Source organism: Lonchura striata, chromosome Z (genome assembly GCF_046129695.1).
Source record: "Lonchura striata isolate bLonStr1 chromosome Z, bLonStr1.mat, whole genome shotgun sequence".
Lineage (NCBI taxonomy): Eukaryota > Metazoa > Chordata > Aves > Passeriformes > Estrildidae > Lonchura > Lonchura striata.
In genome coordinates this window covers 4947408-4962468 of record NC_134642.1, presented here as the reverse complement: position 1 = coordinate 4962468, position 15061 = coordinate 4947408, and the positions used below count along the sequence as shown (strand labels likewise).

At 41.6% G+C, this 15061-nt stretch overlaps 1 protein-coding gene across 5 annotated transcripts in view; it reads left to right on the top strand.

Moving 5' to 3' along the window:
• NRG1 (neuregulin 1) overlaps positions 1-15061 on the top strand; it is a 442748-nt gene that overhangs the window by 298148 nt on the left and 129539 nt on the right. For all 5 annotated transcript variants that reach the window (XM_077790064.1, XM_021534814.3, XM_021534811.3 and 2 more), the window contains 2 exons: positions 1266-1443; positions 7483-7607. In XM_077790064.1, the coding sequence (XP_077646190.1) occupies positions 1289-1443; positions 7483-7607 (280 nt within the window). In that variant the 5' untranslated portion in view covers positions 1266-1288. The remainder of the gene's footprint in view (positions 1-1265; positions 1444-7482; positions 7608-15061) is intronic.

The following is a 15061-nucleotide window of genomic DNA, read 5'->3' as shown; positions in this document are numbered from 1 at the left end:
CTTAGGACATTTTCTTGTACAGGGCTCTGTCACAGATCTTTTGGTGTCTCTTTGAGTGCTCCTAGTGTGCGTGTTATGGAGAACCATTTGACTACAGAGGCCATTTGTGTCCTCAGACAATATTACAGCTGTTCAAGAAACAAAATGCCCTGCAGCTGGAGGCACTGCATGGCCACAGTTACTCCCTGGAGGCTCAGCCAGAGCACAGCTGAGCCAGGATGGGCTTAGAGGCTGTCACCCATCCACAGACCTGCTGCAGTACTCCACATTAGCCCACTCCAGCTGTGTGGTAAAGGTGTTATCTTAAGCCTTACACCTTAAGTACAGGTGTTGTACCATAGGTATAGGTGTTTTACCTATGCACTGGAGCACAGTAGTGGCTGGTTTGCAGCTAAAGCACAGGGTCAAATGAAGGGTAGTATCTCACAGGGGGACTGCATCTTCTTGTGAAGCCTGTGCTCGAAGACTCTGGAATTTTAGAGGTCTATAATTTAGAAAGCCTGAAATGGTTGGAGGTATACACATACAAGAAATGTTATTGCTACGACGCAGTAGAAATTGAGATGCATCAGCTGGAACCCTACAGTGTGTTGGCTGAGCCTTTTCAATGCAGTGTCCTCTTCTGGGTCCAAAATACCCTTAATTGATATTGATTCTGTTGATGGGCTTCCAAGCCTGTTGTCTTTTGCCTCAGGGAAAGGATATGGCCAAGCTGAGGTTTGAGGTAGGTGTATAATGTGGGTTGTAATGTTTGGCTCGAACAAAAGCCTTTCCCTGACATGAGGGAGACTGTAGAGTTTATATTTATGCTTTTAACTCCCTGTCAGATTAGTTGCACCTGGAGCCTTTGGTAGCCCAAAACTCATAGCAATTGAAATTAGTAAAGCAGCAAGATACCTCTCCCTTTGTCTTTCTGTGTTGCCAGTCAGAGGTGCCTGCCACAATGTGCTGTCTTGTGCCTAGGTGCACACAATAAAATAATGTTTGTGCTCCATGCTGTATTCAGAGCCAACACTTTGGTTTTCACTGTAGCTTGCAAATTGTAAGACTGTCATAGGAGATCTCCAGAGCATCAAAGTGGGCTGCCATTAAGTGTGCCCTTATGCTTTAAGGACAATACAGATCCTTGTTTTGCAGGGGTTTCTGCTGAAGCACTGCTAGCCTGGTTGGGGTTTTGCCGTCCATGGTTTGCCTAGCTCAACTTGAGTAAGTGTTTTCCCTTTTGAGGATGGCCTAATCACCACCACATTCTTTTATTTCTTTAGTGGTGCCCCTCAAATTGAAGGAAATGAAAAACCAAGAGGCTGCTGTGGGTCAGAAGCTAGTGCTAAGGTGTGAAACCACTTCAGAGTATCCTGCGCTCAGATTCAAATGGTTAAAGAATGGGAAGGAAATAACCAAAAAAAACAGACCGGAAAATATCAAGATCCCAAAAAAACAAAAGTAAGTACAAAGTAATATCTTTCAGGTGGGGCTGGGAGGGCTGGGAAGTGATGTTCTCTAGAACGTAAGCATTGAGGCTGTAAATGCAGTAATGCAAAGCTGAAAGCTACGAGTTACAGAGGAAGAAAATCTAAAAACAGAAACCAATATTACTGTTCCTGAAAGTATGAATGAAGTGTGAGTGTGATGTAAATATTTCATAATTAATTTTCCCTTCTCAATTTTTATTTGTTTTCTGATAGCCAAAGGCTATGATTTCAACCAGTAAACCTTGGAGACAGGCCATTTTTTAAGCTGCTAACAAGAATAGAAGTACCCTTGTTTATTATCTAAAATCAAAGAACACTTAAAATCAACAAAGGCTTGCAGATTTTGAAATATTTTAGAGATTTTCTTTTCCAGCAGTTTAATCCTTTAGAAGGGCTGAATGCTGTCCTCAGTAGCTCTGAATGTCTTATGCAAGCATGCAGGGGTCCTTTACCAGAGGCATTCCTGCACTTGCAGGACAAGGCTGTGGTGTAGCAGATGTCAGACAAATAGCAAAGCATGCAAATGCTGTCCACCTGCCTGGTGGTAAGTGCCCCCTACGTGTGACTGGTGACCAGCACCAGAAGATAGACTGGTGCCTTGTTAATGCAGGGGAAAACTACATTATGGTTTTACTGCATTGAGACAGGAGAAGGCTTTTGCTGTTTTGTCTCTGCCTTGTTGTTTACATTAAAAACTTGTAATCGCCACCAGCTAGGAAAATCTGTTTGAACAGTCTTTCAGTTCTCACTTCTGCTCTCAGTAGGTCGGGCAGCTCTCTGGTGCACCACGCCATGCCTTCCCTTCATTCAAGACACAGAATGTTTGGAATGCACTCCGCAAGAGGCTTTCCATTCCAAGGTGTTCAGTGTCCCCATACTTTGTGTCGGAGCTCACCTCACTAGACAAAACAAGCCACAAACAAATAGATATTTGACTATTTAAGAGTTATTCAGGTTGAAATTCAGAAATCCTGCCCTCCTTGGCAGTTTCTTGCACCCCAGCCTGGGGCACAACATGAAACATGAAGAGGGACAGAGCAGCATCACCACAGCCCCCATGCCACAGTTGCACAGATGTCAAGAAGGAACCTGTGATGTCTCCTTCCAGCATTTGCAAAATGGAGCTGTTCCAGGTGGCAGATAGCCTGGCAAATTGTCTGGACTCATTTGCAGAGCCATATGTCTCCGTCAGAGTTGTATTTTCGGTCTATTCTGTAAAGAAAATGTTCAGATCAGAGCCTAGCCCTCAGCTTTCCTAGCAACACAGTGCTGCCTGTGAGGGGCAATCAGTATTTCCTCCACTTGCATTTTGGCTGATGCTGATTGACCAAACTCACTGGGGCTAGGATTTCACCTCCTGGAGCTGACTGTCACCAGTTCAGCATTGAATCAAGGAAGTGCCTTTTGCCAGTTTACTTCTTTGTGGCTTTTTTACCCCCAAAGAAGGGGAGCTGTCAGAAGGGAAACTGATAACCATTGATTTAATATTGATGCATGTGGAAGTGTGAGATTATTTTTCATCTTGATGTGCCAAAAAGTGTTTAAACTTCCCCAAAAGATGTATAATGAGAAAGATTACAGTTGTGCCTTTTTCTGGAAGATAGAAATACAAAGTCATCCTCACTCACCATAAGTGGAGAGGGTGCTGGGTTTGATCTGTATTTCACACATTTGTGCCTCCCCCGTCACAGTGGGACCACACACTGTTGGAATTTCTCTCTTGTGTTTTAGAAATGTCATGGAATGCAGAAGCATTTCTAGTTAGAGACATGAAAGTCACTAGATGTAGAGTACAAAAAAGGAAAAGACAAAGGATGTCTGCTGACAACTGAAGGATATTCATTGCCTTCCTATTTTGGCATTTTAGTTTGGGGATGCATCACTGCTTTGCCATTTCTTCTTTTGCTGTTCATGTGTGTGTTGTGGGACAGACCAGAAGTGAAAAGCTTAAGAGAAAATAGATATTATTTTTATATAAAATGGGACAGACACATGTTGCAAAGTTAAAAAAGGTGTGTGTGGGGGGGGGAATTCAGTGTAAGTGAACGCATAAAAGACATGCACATTTCAGTAAGCAAAGCCACATTAGAAAGATCCCATTGCAAATTAAAGGAATATCAAAGATCAAAGAGTTTTTTCCCCCACTTATGTTCTGGGGTTTTTTTCATGATAGCATGCTGATAAATGTTTGTCATGTTCATATGCTTCTGTATTGTTACACAAGCATTTTAGTGTGATTTTTTTACTATTACCAAGTGTGAGGAGCATCAGCAATGAAAGTTAGAGTAGTTGATAAGCTACATAAAAAGTGGCTGCATTTCTGAAGAACCATTAGTATGCAGAATACCACAGCCTTACTGACATCTTCAATCCAAACACTTGAAAATAACGCTTTCTAACACGTTTCCAAAAAGTTCACAAAGTTTATTTGTAGTACCCATGGGCCACTGATTTCTATCAGTTTGCAGGAAATCACCCTGCTTTTTGTGTGATGGCAGAATAAAATGTGTTTATTATTGGAATAAATTAAAGGTTTCTTGTAGCCAGAGCTAAAGCTAAATAGCTTTATGTTTTTTAACAAACTGCAAAACATCTGGCAGTATGATGAAGTGCCTATCTCAGAAACTGGAAATTAAGACTTTAGGTTTACACCCGAAGTAGTCAAGGAAAAGATAATATGTCAGCTTGGTGGTTTTGGGCACATTGGCCAAAAGGGGGATCAAAGGATTTGCCAAAGTGGAATACATGCTGACTTTTTTTAGTGTTTTGAGAGTTTATAAGACCCTGTGGCAATGCAGCTTCCTCAAAGCTTAGCCTTCCAAAGACTCCTGTGCATGTCAAATGGTTTCACTTCTCTAAGCTCCCTAGGATAGTTTCAGGATGGTTGATTCAGGATGTGCAGATCCCTAGCATGTGATGGTCCCACCTGGACTACTGTGTCAAGCTCTGGGGCCCCAGCACAAGACAGACATGGTCCTGTTGGAGTGAGCCCAGAGAAGAGCAATTGATCACAGGGCTGGAGCACCTCTCCTATGAAGACAGGCTGAGACAGTGGGAACTGTTCACCCTGGAGAAGAAGAGGTTTTGGGAAGACCATAGAGCACCTTTCAGTGCCCGAAGGGGCTGCAAGAAGTCTGGAGAAGACATTTCTACAGGGACGTGGAGTGACGTGACAAGGGGGAGTCTCTGTGAACTGAAGGAGGGTAGTTTTAGGTTAGATATTAGGAAGACATTTTTTCCTGTGAGTGTGGGAAGGCACTGACGCGTTGCACAGAATGGTGGTGGATTCCAAATCCTTGGAAGTGTTCAAGGCCAGACAGGATGGGGCTTTCCAAGTAACCTGGTCCAGTGAAAGGTGTCCCTGTGCATGGAAAGTGGGTTGGAGCTATATGATCTTTAAGGACCCTTCCAACCCAAACTACTCTGATTTTATACTTCTATGACAGTACGGCAGGTGAATCACACTAAATTCATTCTCATTACACTGGAGAGTCGAGAGAAACTGAATGACTTTAAATTTTAATGAAATGCATTTAAAGTACTCACTTTTACCTCAAATTTGTCAGAGTAAGAGCATATAGTCAGTGAGTTTCTGCTGATGATTGCTGATGATTGATGAGGCCATGATTGGTGGATTCGTGTGTCCAGGCTATAAGCTATTCCTTTGTGACAGGAGACATCCAGAAAAAAGCAGGGCCCAGACAAGAGCGTTTCTCCTTGTAGCTAATTCTCCCATGGCTGTCTTCTCCTATTATAGCATTTCATTTTCCTTCTCTGATTTCAAATGCAGGTGAGACTTGTACATTATTGGTTTGGGCAGTGTACAAGTCAGGCACTCTTCATTATGTATAGAGAGACTCCCTTATCAGGGTTGGGTTTTTTTTTTTTTGTGGCAGAGACAAGGTGCTTGCCACTTCTAGATGATGGCTTTGGGTGCAGCAGTGCACAAGGAAACTTCGTGTGTAAGTGCCCTGCACCTTGAGGTTCATCCAAGCTTAGCCTGGATGTTTGCCTGCAGACAGGCAATTCTGGATGACAGATGGAGACTGGAAGCAAAATGAATTCAAGCAATCAGATAAGGTGGGCTGGGACTGCATTCTGCAGACGTGTTTCCTTCCCCTTCATGTATGAATACAAGCTCAGCAGTGTCACAGTGGCAATGAGCTCAAGATTCAGCAGAAGCAAATCTTACAGGGAGTGGCATTTTTTTTGGAGTAGCATGGTGTAGTTTGAGAAAAGGACGAGCCTTTGAAAATAAAATCTCTTATCAGGGGCTTTAAGTCAGTACTGTTGAAGTACTGCATTGCTAGGAAACTGCTTCATTTACAGCCATTAATGAGTCATCTTCTTCTCTGTTTTGAATTCTGTCCCAATACCTCTCAATGATATTTTTAAAGCTATAAATATTCATATTATTTCTCCTGCTCTTGGAGACAAAACTCCACGCACCTTTTTTTTTTTTTTTCTAAAGCCAAGAGTAAATTTGGCTTGTTAGGAATGAATTTGCAAGAAATATTGGTGCTTCACCTATTTTAATATCAAAATAAAATCATAAAAGGAAGACACAATTCCTTGTCTTTTCCCATATGTAGCAAGTAAATTAAAAAAAAAAAGTACAGGGAATAGAGTTTTCTTCACAAAATCAAGCAAGCCATAAAAGCAGTCTTCTTTCAGGACATGGGGGCAATTCTTGTGATGCAGGTTTCTGGCACAGAGGGGTCCACCTAGCACACTGCTTTTATTCCATGAGGGCTGACTCCTCAGCAGTAGGAGTTTCTTATAGAGGCAGGGAAGGCTGAGCTGCCAAACTGGGGTTTGGATAGCAGATAGCAGATGGGATGGTGTCCTGTGATGGAAGTAGGGGTGGCTCACAAGGATGTGTTGAAAAATGACCTTCAGAAGCCCCCACTGTTGCAGCAGACCTGTTTGTGGTCTGAACCAGTGACTTGCAGAAGGGATAACCAGTTGTGATTTCTGCATGGAGAGGTAGGAAACATGGCAGTGCTGAAGCAAAGCATCTCCCCAAACACTGTTTATCTCAGCAGTTGTGGTGGTTACTGTGAGCTTTCAGGATGAGCAGATGCTGCCTCCTGGGTATCAGCCCTTCAAGTCAGGGTGGGCCTGCTTAGGGAAGCCATTCATGCACTCTGAGCGACTATGCTGTATATCAGATTTTGTGACAGGCAGAAACTTCCCCAGAGCACTTCTTTTAAACAGTTACTGGGAACAGCAGTAATGTGTGCATTTTCCCCAAGCTAGTCATTCTCTGCAGTCTAGATAATGGGATTATTGCCATCCTGTGAGTTGGGGACCCCATGAATGACACCAGAACATGTTCCTACAAAATTAATGGGTAGGCAGGAGTTCTGCATTTGAAAATCTAATCTTAAAACCTTGGAGACTGATTAAATTACATCTCTGAGCCAGGAACAAAATGTAGCTTCATGCAAATTGTGTTCCTGCCCTTTTTTTTTTTTTTTTTTTTTTTTTTTTTTTTTTTTTTTGTTAGCACTGGAGAATGATTTACTATTGGGGCTTCAGAGGCTGTTAAATAGTGTGTTCTAATCTCATGATTATTTAGTCAGATGTTAGGAACTACAGTACTTATCCAGAACTCTACTACTGGTAATAGGAACCTATAGGGAAGGGTAATCTGTTTTAGTATTACATCCATCTTGGTGGCATCTGGACAACCAACAGTTTGGCTGAGACAGGATGGTTGTTGGATGGTTGTTTTCCAGATTTTCTTTAAGAGCAAAGACTTCTCTCATACAGAAAAGCATAAGCAAGTATCTTTATTTGTGTTCATGAATATTCCTGTTTTCCAGCAGCCTGTGAGAGATTTTTTTTATCCTCCTTCCTTCTTTAAAACCTGGATAGTGCTGATCTGTCAGTAAGAATGGAAGACAAGACCCTCTGTTGAAAGGGGTGGGGGAAAAAAGTGCTGTAGTTGATGCAGTGACTGTTATTCCAGTACAGGATATTTATATGTTTTTTTCTGATTTCACAGGAAATACTCTGAGCTTCACATTTACAGAGCCACGTTGGCTGATGCTGGGGAATACGTGTGCAGAGTGAGCAGCAAGCTGGGAAATGACAGTACTAAAGCCAGTGTTACCATCACGGACACCAGTGGTAAGGCTTCACTCATTATTTTACTGTCACATTCAGACAGACCATGTTTCAAACCTGCCAGCAGGACAAAGGGCTTAGAAGCAGGACAAAGCTTGGCTTTGTGGATTGGAAGCATTGAAATCTTTTAGGTGTGCTAAGAAAAGCAGTCGGGCCTGACTTGTCTATTAGGTAGTTGAGATGCTCAATTTGCCTTACAGACAAATGGGCTGTCTCCTACAGATCTCAGGACAGATCAGCATTTTCTGTGTGACACCAAGTCTAACAAACAGTCTAGTCAAGATTAGAAAAAGATGAAGAGAATATTATTCTAATCCCTGTTATGCACAGTGAGGGAAGTTGCATTTAACCTAAAACATACCATAATCTGAACTGCTAAACCAACACTTCTCACTTTAAGTAATATTTGTATTGCTCTGATGGCCACCATTTTTACTTTCACATATGGTGATAGGTTTTTGTTTTGATTTCTAAAACAATAAACACAAAAGCATGAATATATCTGAAGACAAATTATTGAAAGGTTTGAGTGTGATTCAGATGCTTTGATTCAAGTATTATGACTTAAGGCTGATTTTGATTTAAGCTGAAATCATTTTTTTCAAGTGTGGCTTTGACTAATTCAGCTCCCATAATTCAAACTCCAGTGTCCAGCCATTCTGAAGTACAAAACAAAAATGTCCTCATTAGCAAACAGAGCAGAAGTTCTCTGCAAATCATGGATGAGTTAAAGATGTTACAGCAATGTGAATTTACCAGGCATGCTTTCCTGTCCATATTTCTATGCTCTTAAGTGGGAGATAGGCATTTACATAAACAGAAAACCAAATGCAAACCTTTTCCAGTGGGATTTGTCTTTGTCTATCTGCTGTTTTGTAATCACACAGTAATTGCTTGACTCTATTCACTTTGTGTATTTGCTATTCTATTTCATCAACTACAGAATCTCAAGTGCTAGAATTTCATTCTAGCTGTATGGTATTATAATCATAAGCAGATGTCAGGAGACTGATATAAAAGATCAAGTGTTATTTACTGGAATGTTGCTGAGAGGAAAAATGGGTAGGTGTTTCTGTGTAGTTTTGTAGACTCTCTTGGTTTCCATGAATACAAATTTTGGTTGCTCATTAGCTGCTTACATGGAAAGATCCTATATGATTTCCATAACTTAACTGTAGGCACTGTGCCTAGGCAGTTTTACAGATAAATGCAAAAAAAAAAAAAAAAAAAAAAAGCTGGACTATTTTCTATTACTTTCTCAGACAAGGAACAGTGTCATGGGAGTGCATGCAGGACCTCATTCCTGTGCTATGTGACATGGATTTTTCAGCTTCCTTCTGGGCTGTGCTGAATGACTGCAAAACACTCCTGCTGCAAGAGGGCAGGAGCTTGGTCTCAGTAGAAAGTATTTGTGGGAGGCTCTGTTATGTGCAGCCATAACATACATGTTAAAATTAATCTAATTGTGTTACGAAGTGTAAGTTGTTTAAAACACAGCCATGCATGCAAACACAGGGCAAACTGGAATCAAGTGTAAACTGCCAGCTGGCTCTTGTCTATAAAGATCTGAACTGGAAACTCAATGATATCTGGACTGGAACATCTCAGTGATATTTGATCATCTAGACTCAGGCATGGCAGCATTCATTGATGGAATAAATCAATCATGCATATTTGGTTGCTACACATACATCCGAGCCCCCTCTGCTTACTGTTCCTCATAAATTACCAATAAAATTGTTCATAATTTTCCTGCTAATGGTGGAATTTTCCACCTGGATTTGAGAAACAGCATGGGCAACATCTGGTGACTTAAGAGCAATAGATCCTTATGGCCTCAAAGGGCAACATCTGCCTTGCAAGCAGGGATAGACCCCCTGCATGGGTGACCTTCTCACCCCTCCTTCCCCCACCTTCCCTGACCTCTTACCCTTGCTAGCTTAATGACAGATTTGGGATCCAAACTCGGTAATGAGCCCTGAAGGGCAGTCATTACTTGGGTCCTGTATAGCTGGGAGGTCCTGCAATATTCATGAGAGCGAAAGAATTTTAAACTAAAGGAGAAAAACAAAACAACAAACAAAAATCCAGCATATTTAACTCTTACTTGTTATTAGCTGTTAATGGGCTTTTGGGGAAGCCCTTGGAACTACAGTGTAGTCCAGGAGTCCCTGTAGAAAATTAAACTGTTGGTATCTGAGAAGGCTGAATCTCTCAAAGTGAACAGAGAGATTTCTTTCTTCCACCTTCAGCAGATAGGGTAACAGTGAAGTAAAAAAAAATGCACCACAGGGCCTGACTTTCTTGTGGTGATACTGGTCTGCTCTGCCATGTGAACCATAAATTAGGTTATGACCTTTAATTTAGTGACCTCACCTGGTCATATTTATTATGTATGCCCTGCTGTCTGCAGACCAGGTCTTCCTTTCCCTTTGTGCTATTACTTTAAGAGTGAGGGTAGGCAAGGTAATGGCATTTCTGGGAATGGGGATATTTTTATTTCCAATGTAAGGTTAGTGTTTTTCAGTATCTAAAAAAAAAAATAAATCTGCATTTAAATTCCCTAGAATTTTGTCAAACTAGGACTGTTTTAGTTTAAATTTTATTTACTTGTGTATGCGATGAAAGAGAACCCCAGGGCCAGACCAAAGGTCTGTTCATCATGGTGCCTTGTCTCCAACATCAACTACCAATGGATATTAGGACAAAACATAGGAAGAACAAGGCAAATGTGCTGGAGTTTTGCCCCCAAGAATATAAGAAGCCTTACATTTACCACCAAGTTTGCTGATTTCAATTCCCTGCTCCAAGCATAGAAAAACTAGTATATCTCAATAAAACAATTGTAAAATATTTTTTGATGTTTTCAGTGAGCAAAGACATTAAGTTTTCCTGATCTCATTCTCCAAAGTGGTAAACTTTTCTATCTAAAACAGTAATATTCAATGTAATAGTAATTCCTTTCCTTCTTACTATTATAAACATTGGTATTATTTAAAATTGCCAAATTTGCTTTTGTGTAAGCTTTTGCTACACATAAACATGGGCACACACACCACACAAGCAGTATTAACTTACACAGACTTTTAAATTTTCCCAGTTTTACTGAAAGGTGTATAGATCTTCGTCTATGGAGCCATGTAAGTGGATTAAAAATGTAACAAATATAAAAATGGTGAGACAAACACAATTTATACCAGTGTTAATAGAAAGTAATAGGAGCTATTATCTTTTCAATAGCTTCTGAGTGTAGCTTGCCCACAGGATATGAACTGCCTTCTTATTATCATTCACTCATACTCACATATGCTCCCTTAAGAAAGATTGTAATTGAGGTCAGAATACAGGCTTGAAGTTCTCCTGGTGGTGTATAAATAGTACAGGATGCAAATGCAATAGTAACTGGGGTTTTTTGTGCATCCTGATTTCTTACTTTAGCCAGGCAAATTTTTGTGGTGAATTTTTCAGAGATGTTCTCATCAGCATAGGACCTTACTATACTTAGTAAATAACATTGACAGAATATTTCACAGCACAGCCAAAGCTTTCAATTTACTCACAAAAGCCAGTATTTAGACAACTAGCTAAGTGATTTCTTTCTGATAAAGAGTCAAGCATGCTCTGGCTGCATGTGGTGTCAGTATTTTCCACTAAAACCTGTTGGCCTGATTCTTTTGCCTCTCTGAGGATGTTTTCTGTGCCCAGCGTGTTTCAGGGTTTCAGAAGCCAGAAGTCTGCAGTGCTGGTTCTGCTGGGTTGTGTGCCAGATTTTGGGCGAGTTCTATTCCTTCATGTCTGTGGAAAGTGAGTGGATGTAGTTTGACTCATCACTGTGGGTGGCTGGGACAATTTTGCCTGAATTGATGGGCACTAGAAGTACTCAGGTGATCAGTTAATGTATCTCCATGGTAGGCAGAGGGGAGCCTTGGTAAATTCATTAGCTGCACAGTGGCCTGTGCAGGCTTTTTGGTTTGCATCCATAGGACTTGCAGTAGTAGTAACAGCTTCACATTGTACAGTAATGAATAGGGATCTGATACTCATAATTCATTCAATTTTAATTTCCTCTTCCTCTTCTGAAGACAGACAGTATCTTAGCTTCAAGAAGATGGCTGAGAAATAAGTAAGTAAAAACATCTTATATCTAGTACCCATGAAGCATGTGACAAACGATGAAATATTTCAAGTGCAAAAGTCCCTTCTTCTGTCCAAGACTTGATTAAAGTAGATCAGGGTACCTCTTCTCTCTAGCATAACTGCAGTCAACCTGAGACATAGTTTTTTTTTAACTGGCTGGCATAATGAGTCCCATTCTCACCTGGAGCAAATCGTCATGCTTAGACCAATGTCACTGATTTGGTCTTTGAAAGAAGTGTGGCCATCACTTAATTTGGTATTGCAACTCCCCTAAGAGGGCTCTTGAACCTTTCCTTGCAATGTTACATACTTGGATTGAGGGCTGTGTTCTTTTACTCTGACTCAAGTCAGTAGTTTCTTGGAGGAAAAAGGGAAAAGTATGGTAGTTTTAAGAACCTAGAAGTTAGTTTTGCCACTGATCACCGGGTGTTTTTGACTACCTATGCCTGCATGCCTCTGAGGCCCCAGACTACAGCCCTGCCAACCTTCTACACAACTACTCTGTGCTCTGCCATCTATAGGCCAAGTGGCAGAGAAAGTGCTCCCCTTTCCTCAAGGTGTATGCTAGTTTATGTCATTGTTTTATAGTTCAGATGGTATCACCCTAACAACACAAACAATTCAAAAGGCTTAAAACTTAGATCACTGTCAGAAAGTACACATCAGGATGACAAAAAGCTTGTTTGCAGCTCTAATTACCTATGGTGTCTGAATCCCGCTCAGATCCCAGGCTGTTGTCCCTGTCAGGGTTCTCAGAGTGACCATCTGCAAAGCCTGAATTAAAACCTATGAGCTCAACCAAATCCCTTCAGCTTGCTCAAACAGCCTTTTTTGCATTAGGCCTCTGACAAACTAACTGGGGGGAAAAAAGCTGTGAGGGCATGTGCAGAGCTGTTCACACCAGCAGCTGAAAGGCTTGTAAATATTTAGTTATCCTGGAAGAAAGATTTTGGCTGAGGAGGAGAAGCACCTCCTGCCTCAGAGCATTACAGCAGAGCTTGTTGCCCACGCAACAAGGAGTGGTCTCCTCTCAGCAGCCCAAATTTCCCTATCTGGAAGGATGGATCAACATATCAATGCCATAGGGTTGCTGGGAGTCCTGTGTGAGTTGAAGGAGCTCTTCCCTGTTATGTCAGGCTAAACAGCAGAAGATGCTGCTGACCCGAGTACTAAGGAAATAGGACTGAGAAGCTGCGGAGACCAGCTCTTTAAAACATCCCCAAACAAGGATCTCTCATGGATCCTTCAGTATTTTTATATAGGTTAGCCCCTACACAAACATACCCAGTTTCAGGAAGCAGCACTTCATTAAGACTTAGTATTCCTAGAAGTGCCAGGAGACAGAATTGGTTGTAGCCTCTAAGGTGGCTGCTCCCCTTGGGAACTTAAACGTGATGATGAAGACAGGGCTGCAGGCTGCCATCTCCATACCTAGCAGACTGCAGCAGCAAAAGTATTATGTCTGAAAAATGGTCTCAGCTCTTCCACCTCAGGCAAGTACTGATGGCCTGCTATGAGAGACCTCTTTTTTGTTTGCTTCTTGTGTTCAGATATCTCATCACCTGTGCTAGCCTTCCCAGGCACTGTAGAACACCCTTTGTATGGTTGTGGTACATTGTGTGCAGTAAGCAATATACATAAGAGTTATGTCTTCCAAATTTTAGCATTCATTTTTAGTGTTGCTAACACGAATGTTACTAGTGGGTCTTGATAAGGTGTTGCTTTGCCACGTTTTCTAAATTTATTTCTCAGCCCGTTTCAGGTGTAGGAGGCTCTGGCTGTGTTTTATCTTTTCCACTGGCAGTTTCCTGTTGGTGTTTGTACTAACACAGCTGGGCTGGGGAGGTGCCAGTAAGAAATGCTCCATCAAGCTCAGCACAGACACTAAATGGAACATGGTTTCTTCAATGGTGAAAGAAAAGTTTGCTCCAGTTGTGCCAGATGCTGAGCTATGCAGCTGTCAGACCTGTTCCAACTCCTGATGTGGCTAAGAAAGGTTAATTGCTCAGACGACCCAGCTGCACAATTGAGGAACTGCTGCTATGCAGAGGTTTTGACCTTAAAAATTTTACTTATGATACACACTTTCATGCCATGCATCGCTGGTTTCCAAGAAAATGCTGCATAACGTGTTCTCTCCCATTAGTGAGATGAAACTGGGATGTACTAACTAGGCAAATAGTATATTTGCCAAAGAAAGCTGTACCAAAATGGGAAAAAAAAATGCAAAAGAGCAAGCAAGTAAGAAGTTGAAATGCAGAGCCGATATTAAAGTTCAACAAGAGGGATGTTGAAGGGAAGGCATTTGGATTAATTTTGTCTCTGATAAAGTTTCTGTAAACTCTGGAAACAATGAGCAAAGAACCATTGGAATCCAGATTCACAAAACAGAATGAAAACATTCTGGAGTTGCCTTTTCCTAAATCTCTTGTGAGGTATTTTTTAAATTCTGTGTCTTTGACCTACTGGGGGATTCTTGGTGTACCTTGAGGTTTTAGGGCAAGACTTTTTTTCTTGGCATTCAGGGCCTTTCTCCAGCTGTAGAGCTGAAACTTGTGCAGCTGCACCACTTAATGTCTGAAATGTATTTTGAGAACTTGAGGAAGTCCAAGACTCTTGGTGAATACAGCTGAAGAGTGATTTGTTCACACCTAAGAAATTGCACACAGTTGTGGCTTGCAGGGACAGCAGAGCACTCGCAAATCAACGCTGTCATTGGAACAAGGTCTCTGTGCAAGTCTGTGAAGCCTAAACAAAGGCTTTCCACATTCTGTTTTCTCCCATCTGCACGTTTTGCCATTAGCAAGGTTCTAAATACAGCAACATCATCCCCCTTAGCCATCAGCTGGTTCAACAAGTGAGTGCAAGCAGTCGTGCCAGTGCGTAAGTAGCAACGGTGTATGGACAAATACGTAGGACCAGTATGGAAGCTCAACTTCTCCCATCTCTTCAGCAAAGCAGCTGTTTGATTTCTGTCACAGAGCCCCCAGCAGCCCATGGACATGGGGTTTGCATGTGCTCAGAAGATTCCCTGAAGTGGCAAGTGACATTATTGGATGTACTTACCAGCAATTCAAGTGATATGAACAGAGACACGTCTTTGCAAAATTTAACTGCCTAGAAGCGTAAGGAGTGAATAGTCAGTCACATTGATGTCTTCCAGAAGCAGAGCCATCTGGATGATTTCTCCTGTTGCCACTGACCAGTTATTTCCAGAGGAAAATGAGAAATTGAGCAACTGGCTGCTTTCAGAAGGAGCAGGCTTTTTTCTTCAGTTTTGCTAGTAGGCACCATCGTTTTTTGTTTTTTTCCTGAAAAGA